Consider the following 13,877-nt stretch of genomic DNA (forward strand, 5'->3'; position numbering starts at 1 on the left):
ATATATACACACACACACACACACACACACACACACACACACACACACACACACACACACACACACACACACACACACACACACACACACACTGATTACAAGCAAACAGATCACAGGTGAGGATGGCTTCTTTCAAACCCGTTTGTGTCAACTTGTGTGCATGTTATCAGGCCAAAATCTCCAGGGTATGTAAACTTTTGATCAGAGTAATTTGGGTAGTTTCTGTTGTCATTATGATTTTAAAAAGAGTAAACAGTTGTTTGACAAAAAATGGCTTCACCCAACTGCTAACCATGAGTGACAGAAAAGTTTGTGAGTTATCATTCATATTCTCTGACAAATGGCCAGAAAATCATAAATTCTGCTAGGGTATGTAAACTTACGAGCACAACACGTGTGTGTGTATATCTATCTATCTATCTATCTATCTATCTATCTATATCTATATCACCGGATAAGGGTATGAGCGACCTGATGTGTTTGTATGTTGCCAAGTAAAATAAATATAATAAAAAGATATATAAAAATATAATATCAATTTATTTCACAACATTAGGAATGAATTTTAAAGTGCAATATTTTGTAAAAATTAATTAAAAACAATTCTTTACATAAAATATGGTTCTAAAAAGACAGTACTTTAAAAAAGGGAATGGACATAGGTTAAATCCTCAATTCAAGTGCGATTTGCCTGTGCAAATAAGCTCTTTTAAAAAGTGGAATAATAGCATATATAATCTTAACTGATATAGCAGGAGGTCTCTGGGTGAAGGCCCAACGCGTTTCGTCTCCAAGACTTCTTCATGGGGTAAGTGACAAGGTATAGTTGAGCTCCTATATATACCCCCTTACTTGGGAGTTAAGTGATGACATCATATCCTGTCTAGGTTCATGCATATTCATTAGAAAGTTTTTACTTGTTGTAGCATAGTTATAGTCCTTATTGGTAGCCGCTATTGCTAAGTGCAGCATAACACAAACAGTGTATATGAAAAAATAAACGAATTTGGGATTCAGAACAGATGATCCCGGACAGGCGCGGTACTTCCGCTACCTTTCCGGTGTATGAAAAGTCCGTCAGCGCATGCGCGCCGTCTTAGTGCCGTTCCCCGCTTCCGGTTGCGCTTGTGTATCGGTGTGACGACATCTTCGTGTGTTCGGCTGCATGCATCTTATAGGTTGCTTCTGGCACAGGATTTCTCAGTCCCGGAATTGACCTGTAGTGGGACGCACAGGTGGACCGCCTCACGTGACCTGGATACTCTGCTTTGCCTTGTTGTCATGGAGACGTTCTCCATGTTTTCTTATGGTTTTTCTTAAAAGCATAAATTGTCCAGACGTTTTCCCAAAAGAGATACAAATAAAGACATGCTTAGAGAATTTCCATATCACTTGTAAAAACGGACATCAAATTCATGAAGACTTTATATTTGTTAGTGATCGACGTACTTATGTATAACTGGCCATATGATACGTATTTTATGTGATGCTCAGACATTGATCAAAGGACGAATGGTATGTCTTTTATGGGATATACAGATAATATATACAAATATAGTAATATCAAATTGCCTATATATTTAGATTTGTGTGCTAATTACACACATATGAGGAGCTGTATATAAGGACATACATAAAAAATGTAAGGATAAGGAAGAACAGTGAAAAGGGGGGGGGGAAGGGGGGTTTGAAAAAAACACCCAGTTTCATTAAAAAGTGAACTAGTGGTGTATAATCATTAATAAATATAATTATAAATCTAAATAAACACATATATATAAATATATATAATTATAATCCTAAAAATTGGTTGATGGTGCCAGAGAATTAAGAAACTTAAGAAATAGTGATCTAGTAAAGTGCAGTTGCCAAAGATTTGTGTGGCCTGTTTAGTGAGGTACTATTGCCTTAATGCATGCTAGGATGTAACTAGATCCTGATGTGCTTAGAAAGGGGTTAGTGCATATCTATAAGGCCAAGTGTTCTATGAACATCCGTCGCGATTGGACATTTGAGAAGTTGCCTTTTACTTTCAGTACAGGACCTAATATTCCCAATGGGTCGCCCCTTTTGGTACTAGTCAGGCCCAACACCGCTTCGCTTCCAAGTTCGGTTGAGATTGGGCCTTTCCAGTGTGGTTTGACTGTATTTCTTTCGTACGCAACAATAATGCCAACGCGATATGTTATATGATTTTATTTTCCATTATTTATTTTATCAGTGAGGTGCTACATATATACATGTGAAGAGTGCAGAGGAAAATTCTAGACATTTTAGAAATTTTAGAAGATCTTCAACGACACCTTCACAGAAACGGAGCGATTTCATAGTTCTCGTTCAGGCCAAGTGGATGCATGGTTTTTAACTGGAAAATCCAGAACATCTCTCGTTGCGATAGCTTGATGGCCAGATCTCCTTCTCTTTCTCCAAGTTTAACAAGTTCTATTGCCTTGAAGGTCAGTTCTTCTGGATTCGAATTGTGTTTCTCAGTGAAGTGCCTTGAAATGGTATGGCTGTCAACTTTATTCTTAATATTGCGGACGTGTTCTTGTATCCTGAGTTTAAGTTGTCTCTTCGTTTTTCCCACATACTTTTTTCCACACGTGCATTCCAGTAAGTAAATCACCGATGAGTTGTTACAGTTGATGAAGTCCTTGATTTTGTATTCCTTCTGGTTTCCCATGTCGCTAAAACTTCTCCGATTGTGATGTAGGAATTTGCAAATGTTGCAACGACCACACTTATAAGATCCAACGCATCTGGGTATCATCCTAGTGTTTTCTGTTTTGGTTTTCAGCATGCTTGGTGCCAGTAAGTCCTTCAAGTTCTTTGATTTTTTTGTATATTATTTCTGGGCGTGGCGGGAGTATTTCTCTTAGTACTGGGTCCATTAACAGGATTCCCCAGTGTGTTTTAAATGATTTCCTTATCCGGTCCTCGTGACGATTGTATGTGGTTATAAAGGCTGTGGATTCTTTCCTTGTGCACTTTGTCTTGTAAACAAGCAGATCTTCCCGCTTGAGACTTTTTGTTCTAATGATAGCTTTTTCTAAGATGTCAGGTGGGTACTCTTTCTGCTTGAATCTTTCCTTGTATGTCTCCAGCTGTTCTTAACACTCTTTCAGGTCACTGCAATTTCTTCTTAGTCTATAAAACTGTGAATATGGAATGTTACTTTTCCATTTTCTAAGGTGATTACTCTTAAAGTGGAGGTAGCTGTTCCGATCTACTGCTTTGATGAAATTCTTGGTTCTAACGGTCCCTTCTGATCCTGTTAGGACCAAGTCCAGGAATTCAATAGATTTGTCATTGGTGTTGGAGGTGAAGGAAAGGTTCATATTGTTGTCACTTATGTATGAGTAAAATTGATTAAAAGTGTCCAGTGTGCCATCCCATATGATTAAAATGTCATCGATGTATCTTCTATAAAAAATTATATTCTCTTTAAAACAATGTGGACCATAGATATAGGAGTTCTCCCACTGTCCCATGAAGAGATTCGCAAAGCTTGGGGTGAAAATGGTACCCATAGCTGTCCCTCAGCGTTGTAAGTAAAAACAGTCTAAAAATTTTAAATAATTGTGACTTAAAATAAATTTCATAATGTCACATATAAAATCTTTCTGTTGGGTCGTTAAGGATGGGTCGTTGTTCAAAAAATGTCTGCATGCTGTGATGCCTTTCATGTGTTCGATGCATGTGCACAATGATTGTACATCGATGGCAACGACCCAACAAAGATTTTATATATATATATATATATATATATATATATATATATATATATATATATATATATATATATATATAATGTGTGTGTGTATATATATATATATATATATTTATTGTCAGTCAAAAATATTACATAGAGAGAACATACAAACTGCACACATTTAAGTCGCTATACTTGCAAATATGCGCAGCGAGCACAGCAATATATGTTAACACACGCATTTACACGGACATGGCACAGAGATGGATTCGACACTTATTTCATACAGTACATAATTATAATATCAAGCACCAGACATCATGGAGATTTAAAATTAGCTAATGAATTAATGTCATGAATGTGTATTATTTGAACAGAACCAGATACACCCGTCATGTTTAATATTGAAACAAGCAGATTGGTGTGTAGATTAATTTGATACTTGTTGTGAAGTTGTGGGACATTGCAGCGGATAGATATGATTATATGTATAAAAGCTAAAATCCCTTTGTTAGAACAATGAATGATACAGTTGGCAGTTTTCAGGGCTGAACCTGATCAGCATATACAAAGCAAGAGAGACCCCTCCCCCAGGAACTAGTCAAACCGGAAAGTAGTTCCTGGCTAAGGGAAGAGGTCAGAGTTCAGTTGCTTGTGATCTCAGAGAACAGATGTACTGTAGCTACACTCAGAACCAAGCTGGCATCCAGAAGAAATGGCTTGCTTATCACCAGGCTCCAAGCGAAAGGCTAAGTATTGAATCCACATGGCTGATTGGCATAGAATAGTTTAAAGTAGTTGTGAAATGATTGGTATTGAATAGTTAGTGGAGATACAAATGGCTTAAGGTTAATGAGGCTTGTGCAGTTGTGTGATTGTTATGTGTTGGTGATAATACTCTATGAAATCTGTAATGAATTGGAACAGTAGACAATCTGTAGCATAGTATTCCTGGTATACATTTATGGATGGTGATTTATAACAGATTATAGTAGTTTTACATGATGCATCTTGCTGAAGGCTTGCAGTCAAATTATACTTCCTTTTGTTACTGTAGTCATGTGCTTGTAGCAATGGCAGGCTGATATGTGTGGTTACATTGTGATCTGGTTTTGTGATGATTCATATAGCATAGCCAGCATACCATATGCTCTGGTTATTGAGATACTGAGTTTGTTTGGAATGTGAAATTGAATAAGATGGTTCTAGGAAGTTGGATTGGAATGTGGAATATAATTAGTTGGATTGGAATGTGGAATAAGATTAGTTGGTTTGTAGAAAATGGCTGCTGCTGGGTGTTTTCTCCTCCCCCTTTGAACCATGTGTTGCAGACTTTGGAATCATGGGAGTTTTCCCAAAATGGAGTCTAGCTTCTGTCCCATGCGGTATTGTAGGGTTGTGTATATAGGGACAGCCAGTATGGGTAAGCTCAAGTATTCTCTCCACAAAGATTCTCAGCATTGACTAACTGCGTAGCGATTGTTTCTCACATGTGCAAGTTTCTCTGCAACCATATTGCCTTTATTGTTATTGTAAGCCATTCTCTCTCTCTCTCTCTCTCTCTCTCTCTCTCTCTCTCTCTCTCTCTCTCTCTCTCTCTCTCTCTCTCTCTCTCTCTCTCTCTCTCTCTCTCTCTCTCTCTCTCTCTCTCTTCTCTCTCTCTCTCTCTCTCTCCCTTTCCCCTTCCCCTTAAACGTATTTGTGTCTCTATTGTATTATATGTTAGTTACTTGGTTAGATATTTTATGTTATTTTGGTAGTGTATAGCTTGTATTGTATTATTCTTTTTGAACGTTCATTCTCTCACTAAAGGCGTTAGAACCTTAGACCGGTATTTGGTTGATTATTGTATTACTAAGGGGTTCTCAGAGCGTCATAGTCGCTCATACAGCTTTTAAGCTAACAAGGTTACACTGCATTACATCTACACATTATCACTGCACAAATGTTTACAGTATAAGTACATTCCTTAAGGTATAGTTAAGGGCATACCCTTGCGGTACTTTTTGCGCCAATTGCGTACTGTGTTCTTTAACCTTTAACGTGTTTTTAATAGGACAAATATTATATACATTGTTAATATAAAAATATATATATACACACACACGTCCTAGAGGATGCTGGGGACTCCGTAAGGACCATGGGGAATAGACTGGCTCCGCAGGAGATGGGGCACTTTAAGAAAGCTTTGGATTCTGGGTGTGCACTGGCTCCTCCCTCTATGTCCCTCCTCCAGACCTCATTTTTACACTGCCCAGAGCGAGATGGGTGCACTGCAGGGAGCTCCCCTGAGTTTTCTGCCTAGAAAGCATTTTTGTTTGGATTTGTTCTACATTTTTACAAGGAGCACTGCTGGCAACAGGCTCCCTGCATCGAGGGACTGAGGAGAGAGGGGCAGACCTTCTTAAATGATAGGCTCTGCTTCCTCGGCTACTGGACACCATTAGCTCCAGAGGGGGTGAACACAGGATCTTACCAGGATCGTCCACCCCCAGAGCCGCGCCGCCGTTCTCACAGAGCCAGAAGAAACGAAGTCAGAAGACGTCTCAGGCGGCAGAAGCCTTCAGAGCTTCACTGAGGTAACGCACAGCACCGCAGCTGTGCATCACTGCTCCCATACACCTCACATACTCCGGTCACTGTACGGGTGCAGGGCGCAAGGGGGGCGCCCTGGGCAGCAATATAACACCTCTCTTATGGCAAAAGACAATATACATGTACAGGTGGGCACTGTACATGTGTATATAAAAGAGCCCCCGCCATTTTTCAATAACTTTGAGCGGGACAGAAGCCCACCGCCAAGGGGGCGGGGCTTCTCCCTCAGCACTCACCAGCGCCATTTTTCTCTCCACAGAACGCTGAGAGGAAGCTCCCCGGACTCTCCCCTGCTTACACACGGTGAAGGGGTGTTTAAAAAAGAGGGGGGGGGCCACATAATTGGCGGATAAGATATTATACAGCGCTGCTGGGGAAAAACATTTTGTGTTGGTCTCCAGGGTCATTGCGCTGAGGTGTGTGCTGGCACAGTCTCTCTCTCTGTCTCTCCAAAGGGCATTAAAGGGGATACTGTCTTCAGAAAAGAGTTTCCCTGTGTGTGTGAAGTGTGTCGGTACGTGTGTGTTGACATGTTTGACGAGGAAGGCTCGTGGAGGGGGAATGTTTGAATGTCAGGTCGCCGTCGGCAACGCCGACACCGGAATGGGTGGATATGCTGAATGTCTTTAATGCAAATGTGAATCTCCTGCATAAAAGGTTAGACAAGGCTGAAGCTAGGGATCAGTCAGGTAGCCAGACCGTGCCTGTCCCTGTGGCGCCAGGACCTTCAGGGTCTCAAAAGCGCCCCATATCCCAGGTCGCTGACACAGATACCGACACAGATACTGACTCTAGTGTCGACTATGAGGATGCAAAATTACAGCCGAAGGTGGCAAAGGGTATTCGATACATGATTATTGCCATAAAAGAGGTTTTGCATATCACTGAGGAACCCCCTGTCCCTGACACGAGGGTTTACATGTATAAAAGGAAAAAGCCTGAGGTCACGTTTCCGTCCTCATTTGAGCTAAGCGAATTGTGCGAAAAGGCTTGGGAGTCTCCGGATAGGAGACTACATGTTCCCAAAAGGTTTCTTATGGCGTATCCTTTTTCACAGAAGGATAGGATACGATGGGAATCTTCGCCTAAAGTAGACAAGACACTGACACGCTTATCCAAGAAGGTGGCACTGCCTTCTCAGGATACAGCTTCCCTCAAGGATCCTGCTGATCACAAGCAGGAAATTACCATGAAGCACATTTACACACATTCAGGAACTATCGTTAGACCGGCCATGGCGTCGGCCTGGGTTTGTAGTGCTGTCGTGGCATGGGCAGACTCCTTATCTACGGAATTTGACACCTTAGATATGGATACCATTCTAATGACCATTGAGCATATCAGAGATGCTGCCTTGTATATGAGGGATGCTCAGAGAGACATTTGTTTACTAAGCTCCAGAATAAACGCTATGTCTATTTCTGCTTGGCGACTCTTGTGGACCCGATAGTGGACGGGAGACGCCGACTCAAAGCGGCATATGGAGTCATTGCCTTACAAGGGGGAGTAGTTGTTTGGAGAAGGTTTTTCGGACCTTGTCTCTACTGCTACGGCCGGTAAATCTAATTTTTTACCTTATGTTCCCCCGCAGCATGCTAAGAAGGTACTGCATTATCAAATGCAGTCCTCTCGTTCCAATAAAAGCAAGAAGGTACGAGGATCGTCCTTTGTTGCCAGAGGTAAAGGCAAGGGAAAAAAGCTGCACTCGGCTAGTTCCCAAGAGCAGAAGTCCTCCCCTACTTCCGCAAAGTCCACCGCATGACGCTGGGGCTTTCCGGGGGGAAGGGGGGGGGGGGGAGGGTGTCGGATCAAGTGGGGGCACGTCTTCATCTTTTCAGCCACGTCTGGGTTCTCTCACAGGTGGATCCCTGGGCAATAGAGATTGTTTCCCAGGGATACAGACTGGAATTCGAAGGCAGGCCTCCTCGCCGGTTTTTCAAATCTGCTTTGCCGGCTTCCCCGTCGGAGAGGGAGCTGGTGTTAGCTGCAATTCACAAATTGTACATTCAACAGGTGATAGTCGAAGTTCCTCGTCTGCAGCAAGCAGAGGGTTATTATTCATCCCTGTTTGTGGTACCGAAACCGGACGGTTCGGTCAGACCCATTTTAAATCTGTAATCACTGAACCTGTACTTGAAGAGGTTCAAGTTCAAAATGGAATCGCTCAGAGCGGTCATCGCCAGCCTGGAGGGAGGGGATTGGATGGTGTCCCTGGACTTAAAGGATGCATACCTTCATGTCCCCATTTATCCCCCTCCTTAGGCGTACCTACGATTCGCTGTACAGGATTGTCATTACCAGTTTGACGTTGCCGTTTGGGCTTTCCACGGCCCCGAGGATTTTCACCAAGGTAATGGCGGAAATGATGGTGCTCCTGCGCAGGCAAGGAGTCACAATTATCCCATACTTGGACGATCTCCTGATAAAAGCGAGATCGAGAAATCAATTACTGAAAAGCGTGTCGCTCTCCCTGAGAGTGCTGCAGCAATACGGCTGGATCCTAAGTCAACCAAAGTCGCAGTTGTTTCCGACAACTCGGCTATCATTTTTGGGTATGATTCTGGACACGGAAATGAAGAGGGTTTTTCTCCCAACGGAAAAAGTCCAGGAACTCCAGAACATGGTCAGGGACCTGCTAAAACCATAAAGAGTGTCTGTTCATCATCAATGCACTCGAGTATTGGGAAAAATGGTAGCAGCCTACGAGGCCATCCCCTTCGGCAGGTTCCATGCGAGAACGTTTCAGTGGGACCTTCTGGACAAGTAGTCGGGGTCCCATCTACAAATACATCAGAAAATAAGCCTGTACCCCAGGGCCAGGGTGTCTCTCCTGTGGTGGCTTCAGAGTGCTCACCTACTAGAGGGTCGCAGGTTCGGCATTCAAGACTGGGTTCTAGTGACCACGGATGCAAGCCACCGAGGATATGTAGCAGTCACACAAGGAAGAAATTTTCAGGGACTGTGCTCAAGCCAGGAGGCTTGTCTACACATCAACGTGCTGGAATTAAGGGCAATTTACAACGGCCTGCGACAAGCAGAGAATCTTCTTCGCGACCTACCCGTTCTGATTCAGTCACACAATGTCACAGCCGTGGCGCATGTAAACCGCCAGGGCGGGACAAGGAGCAGAGTGGCAATGGCAGAAACCACCAGGATTCTTCGCTGGGCGGAAAATCACGTAAGCGCTGTGTCAGCAGTCTTCATTCCGAGAGTGGACAACTGGGAAGCAGACTTTCTCAGCAGACACTATCTCCATCCAGTAGAGTGTGGTCTTCATCAAGAAGTTTTCGTAGAGATAACAAGTCATTGGGGACTTCCCCAACAAGAAACTTCGGATGTATTGTTCCAGGTCGAGGGATCCTCAGGCAGTAGCGGTGGACGCCCTGGTGACACCATGGGTTTTTCAGCCGGTATATGTGTTCCCTCCTCTTCCGCTCATCTCAAAAATATTGAGAATCATAAGACGAACAAGAGTGCAGACAATACTCTTTGTTCCAGATTGGCCTCGAAGGGCCTGGTATTCAGATCTTCAGGAAATGATCGCAGAAGATCCGTGGCCTCTTCCTCTCAGGGAGGACCTATTGCAACAGGGGTCCTGTGTGTTCTAAGACTTACCGCGGTTACGTTTGACGGCATGGCGGTTGAACACCAAATCCTAGCTAGGAGAGGTATTCCAGGGGAAGTCATCCCTACTCTGATCAAAGCTAGGAAGGAGGTAACGGCGAGGCATTATCACCGTATCTGGAGGAAATGTGTGTCTTGGTGTGAAGCCAAGAATGCTCCGACGGAAGATTTTCAGCTGGGTCGTTTTCTCCATTTTCTTCAGACAGGAGTGGACATGGGCCTAAAGTTAGGCTCCATTAAGGTGCAAATTTCGGCCTTATCTATATTCTTTCAGAAGGAATTGGCTTCTCTCCCAGAAGTCCAGACTTTTGTAAAGGGAGTGCTGCACATCCAACCTCCTTTTGTGCCCCCAGTGGCACCGTGGGACCTTAACGTGGTGTTACAGTTCCTTAAGTCACACTGGTTTGAACCTCTTCAGATGGTTGAATTCAAATTTCTCACTTGGAAAGTGGTCATGTTGTTGGCCTTGGCATCTGCGAGGCGGGTGTCCGAATTGGCGGCCTCGTCTCACAAGAGCCCCTATCTGATTTTTCATGTGGATCGAGCGGAGTTGAGAACTCGTCTTCAATTTCTACCTAACGTGGTTTCGTCGTTTCATATGAACCAACCTATTGTGGTGCCAGTGGCTACGGGTGACTTGGAGGATTCCAAGTCCCTTGATGTAGTCAGGGCCTTAAAAATGTATGCAGCCAGGACGGCTCGAGTTGGAAAACAGAGGCCCTGTTTGTCCTATATGCGGCCAACAAGGTTGGCGCTCCTGCTTCTAAGCAGACTATTGCCCGCTGGATCTGTAACACGATTCAGCAGGCTCATTCTACGGCTGGATTGCCGTTACCTAATTCGGTAAAGGCGCATTCCACTAGGAAGGTGGGCTCTTCTTGGGCGGCTGCCCGAGGCGTCTCACCATTACAGCTTTGCCGGGCAGCTACTTTGTCGGGTTCAAACACTTTTGCAAAATTCTACAAGTTTTATACCCTGGCTAATGAGGACCTCATGTTTGCTCAATCGGTGCTGCAGAGTCACCCGCACTCTCCAGCCCGGTCTGGAGCTTTGGTATAATCCCCATGGTCCTTACGGAGTCCCCAGCATCCTCTAGGACGTAAGAGAAAGTAAGATTTTAAACCTACCGGTAAATCTTTTTCTCCTAGTCCGTAGAGGATGCTGGGCGCCCGTCCCAGTACAGACTATTTCTGGAAGGCTTGTATATAGTTGTTGCTTACATAAGGGTTATGTTACAGTTGTGATCAGTCTCTGGCTGATGCTGTTTTGTTCATGCTGTTAACTGGTTTAGTGTATGGCAGGTTGTACGGTATGTATGGTGTTGGCTGGTATGTATCTTGCCCTTAGATTAACAGAAATCCTTTCCTCGTACTGTCCGTCTCCTCTGGGCACAGTTCTTTAACGGAGGTCTGGAGGAGGGGCATAGAGGGAGGTGCCAGTGCACACCCATACTAAAAGTTCTTTATAGTGCCCATGTCTCCTGCGGAGCCCGTCTATACCCTATGGTCCTTACGGAGTCCCCAGCATCCTCTACGGACTAGGAGAAAAAGATTTACTGGTAGGTTTAAAATATTATCTTTTATTTCAGACTATCCTGTGAGAGAGGCGGGGGGGGGGGGGGGGGGACGTACAAAGTGCATGTTCTTCTGAATTCTTTCTGTTTGATTCAAAGGTGCTTTATTCCAACAGAACAGTTGATTGTTCCAGGATATACTGCATATTAAGCACTAGTAATCCTAATCACCATAGAAAAACAAAGTTGTTGCAGGATATCCTAATTTGTGAATAAATCACAGGGTTTGAATACAATTACTTCAGAACTGAAAATACTTAATATTAGATTGTGACTTTGTGGTTAGACACTTTTTGCTTTACAAAGCTGACGTGTCAGAAGTCCTGGTAAAGGACCATGCAGACATCTGAGAACTTCCTGTAGTGTGCTTTTTCCAAACCACACATCAAAGTGCTTCGATCAGAACAACCAGCAATCCTGATTTTTACAAATGGGAAAACATACTGATTGGAGCATTTTCGGGACGTCGCCAGGGTAACGGGGGGGGGGGGCATGTTGGCGTTTTAGAAATGGCGCAGTGTCGTCACACGCATCCACTCCGATCAAAAAAATGGTGGTGGGACTCCTGCCGTTGCATAGTTTCTGCTACCACGCTGTAATTGTGACTCGATCGCAGTTACAGCGTGATCACAGTGGGTAGCATACTGGGTGGCCTTGCCCTACGATGGGCGGCCCCCAGCATGCGACTGAATTAGGTCCATAGTTTTAACTATTGTGGCTTTGCTATGTACCAGCATGCAGTGGCAGCCAGAGAGTGTTATCTGCATGCTTATGTTTTTTTCCACCCACAACTATTATTTTTCACCTTGGCGTCGTGGTTAGAGGATACTTCCTCACCAAAATCCATACTTGCCAATTTTTAATTTCTCCCCTCTAGGAAGGCATCATTAAAGTACCAGGCTATAAAGACATTTATTGAACATTTTGTATCATTGCCCTTGGGGTCGATTCAATTCAGCGAAAGTTGAATAGCGCCGGGAATTAGCTCCCGACGCTATTCAATTCAGCTAAAGTTAAGTCTGAGAATGCCCTTTCTCGTGGACTTAACAGGTTGTTTTGTCGGGAGAATGGGCATTCTCCGACTTAACTACCCGCGGCGATGCTGATTCCCGACAGAATCAGCCTTGCGCCGGCCGCGTGGCAACCCTTTTGTCGGTTTTCTTCTCTCACCCCTCAGGGGTGAAAGAAGAATTCCTCACAATTGAGGGTAACTAGTCGCTGTATTGAATAGCGTCGGTAGTTAACTCCCGGCGCTATTCAACTGTTGCTGAATTGAATCGACCCCCTTGTGTCTTAAACCAAAAACCTAGTCGCCTTACTTACCGAAGTTCCCAAACCTCATAATTATTGACTTGTTTTGGTGGCGATAGTCAGTCAGGGATGGTAATGATAATAAAAAGGTGGGCTATGGACAGGTGACTGTACCTTCTTTTGTTTCATTATTGACTGTTAAGACGTCTTGTGTGTGTTTGTTTTTTTCCATTCCTTTCCTCCACTTTTCATCCTGCCTTGGAGCTGGGCAGGGTGCAGGGGCAGTATGTGTTGCGTGTGCACGAAAAGAGGGCGCAGCTGGACAGGTAGTGGGCATGACTGCCTCCTCTACGTCTCTATTGGGGGCGTGCCCTAGCCATGCAGCCTCATTAATGGGGCTTGGCTCGGCTCCCCCAAACTCTCACTTTAATGTCTACACGGCATTTATTCATGTGGCAGCAGGCTGTTTTAGCAGGGCGCCGCTAAAGGGACAAGGCACATTTTGCCGCTTAAAAATTAAGCAGGCTGCGACTGTGTCCGGACTATAGATGTACACTAAAAAGGTCTACAGTCAATAGGTCTACAACTAATGGTAGACATGCAAGGGGGACGGGGTCAAAAGGTGTAGCAACGATGTACGAGGCCACTTTGGTATTTTCTGTGTATGCTTTCCTTCTTAATGTTTGCTGTTTACTGTGCTAAAGCTTTGGTGGTTGGATCATTTCTATTTTTATAATACAAAAATGTATGTTTTATTCTTGTGTATTAAATTCATCTTTAGACACACAACACCTGAGAAGTTTTTTGTGGAAGCATGTGATGATGGAGTTGACGATGTTCTTACAATCGATAGAGTGTCTACAGAAATTGCTCTTGCAGGTAATTTTTTCCCTAGAATATCCAGTACAGTACTTTTCCAGGGTTGGGGAAAATAAATTTGGTTAAAATAAATAAATAGTTTTGTTTTTTGGCTTAAACTAATTTTTGTGCAGTAATGTTTTAAGGGGAAAAAAGTATCCTGCTTATTATATGAACACTATGAAACATTGCTATGCATTAGAAACCATGATGTTTTACTGCTTTCTGACATTTAGGGTGATATTCAGTTGATATATCGTGCCC

At 43.6% G+C, this 13,877-nt stretch overlaps 1 protein-coding gene and 1 pseudogene across 1 annotated transcript in view; one reads left to right on the forward strand and one right to left on the reverse strand.

Annotated features, from left to right (window-relative positions):
• Positions 1-13,877, forward strand: part of SACM1L (SAC1 like phosphatidylinositide phosphatase) — a 424,002-nt gene that overhangs the window by 31,470 nt on the left and 378,655 nt on the right. The window contains exon 2 of the mRNA XM_063922680.1: positions 13,537-13,634. Within this exon, the coding sequence (XP_063778750.1) occupies positions 13,537-13,634 (98 nt within the window). The remainder of the gene's footprint in view (positions 1-13,536; positions 13,635-13,877) is intronic.
• Positions 2,033-2,151, reverse strand: LOC134930504 (5S ribosomal RNA; annotated as a pseudogene).

Source organism: Pseudophryne corroboree, chromosome 5, assembly GCF_028390025.1.
Source record: "Pseudophryne corroboree isolate aPseCor3 chromosome 5, aPseCor3.hap2, whole genome shotgun sequence".
In the NCBI taxonomy this organism is placed as follows: Eukaryota; Metazoa; Chordata; class Amphibia; order Anura; family Myobatrachidae; genus Pseudophryne; species Pseudophryne corroboree.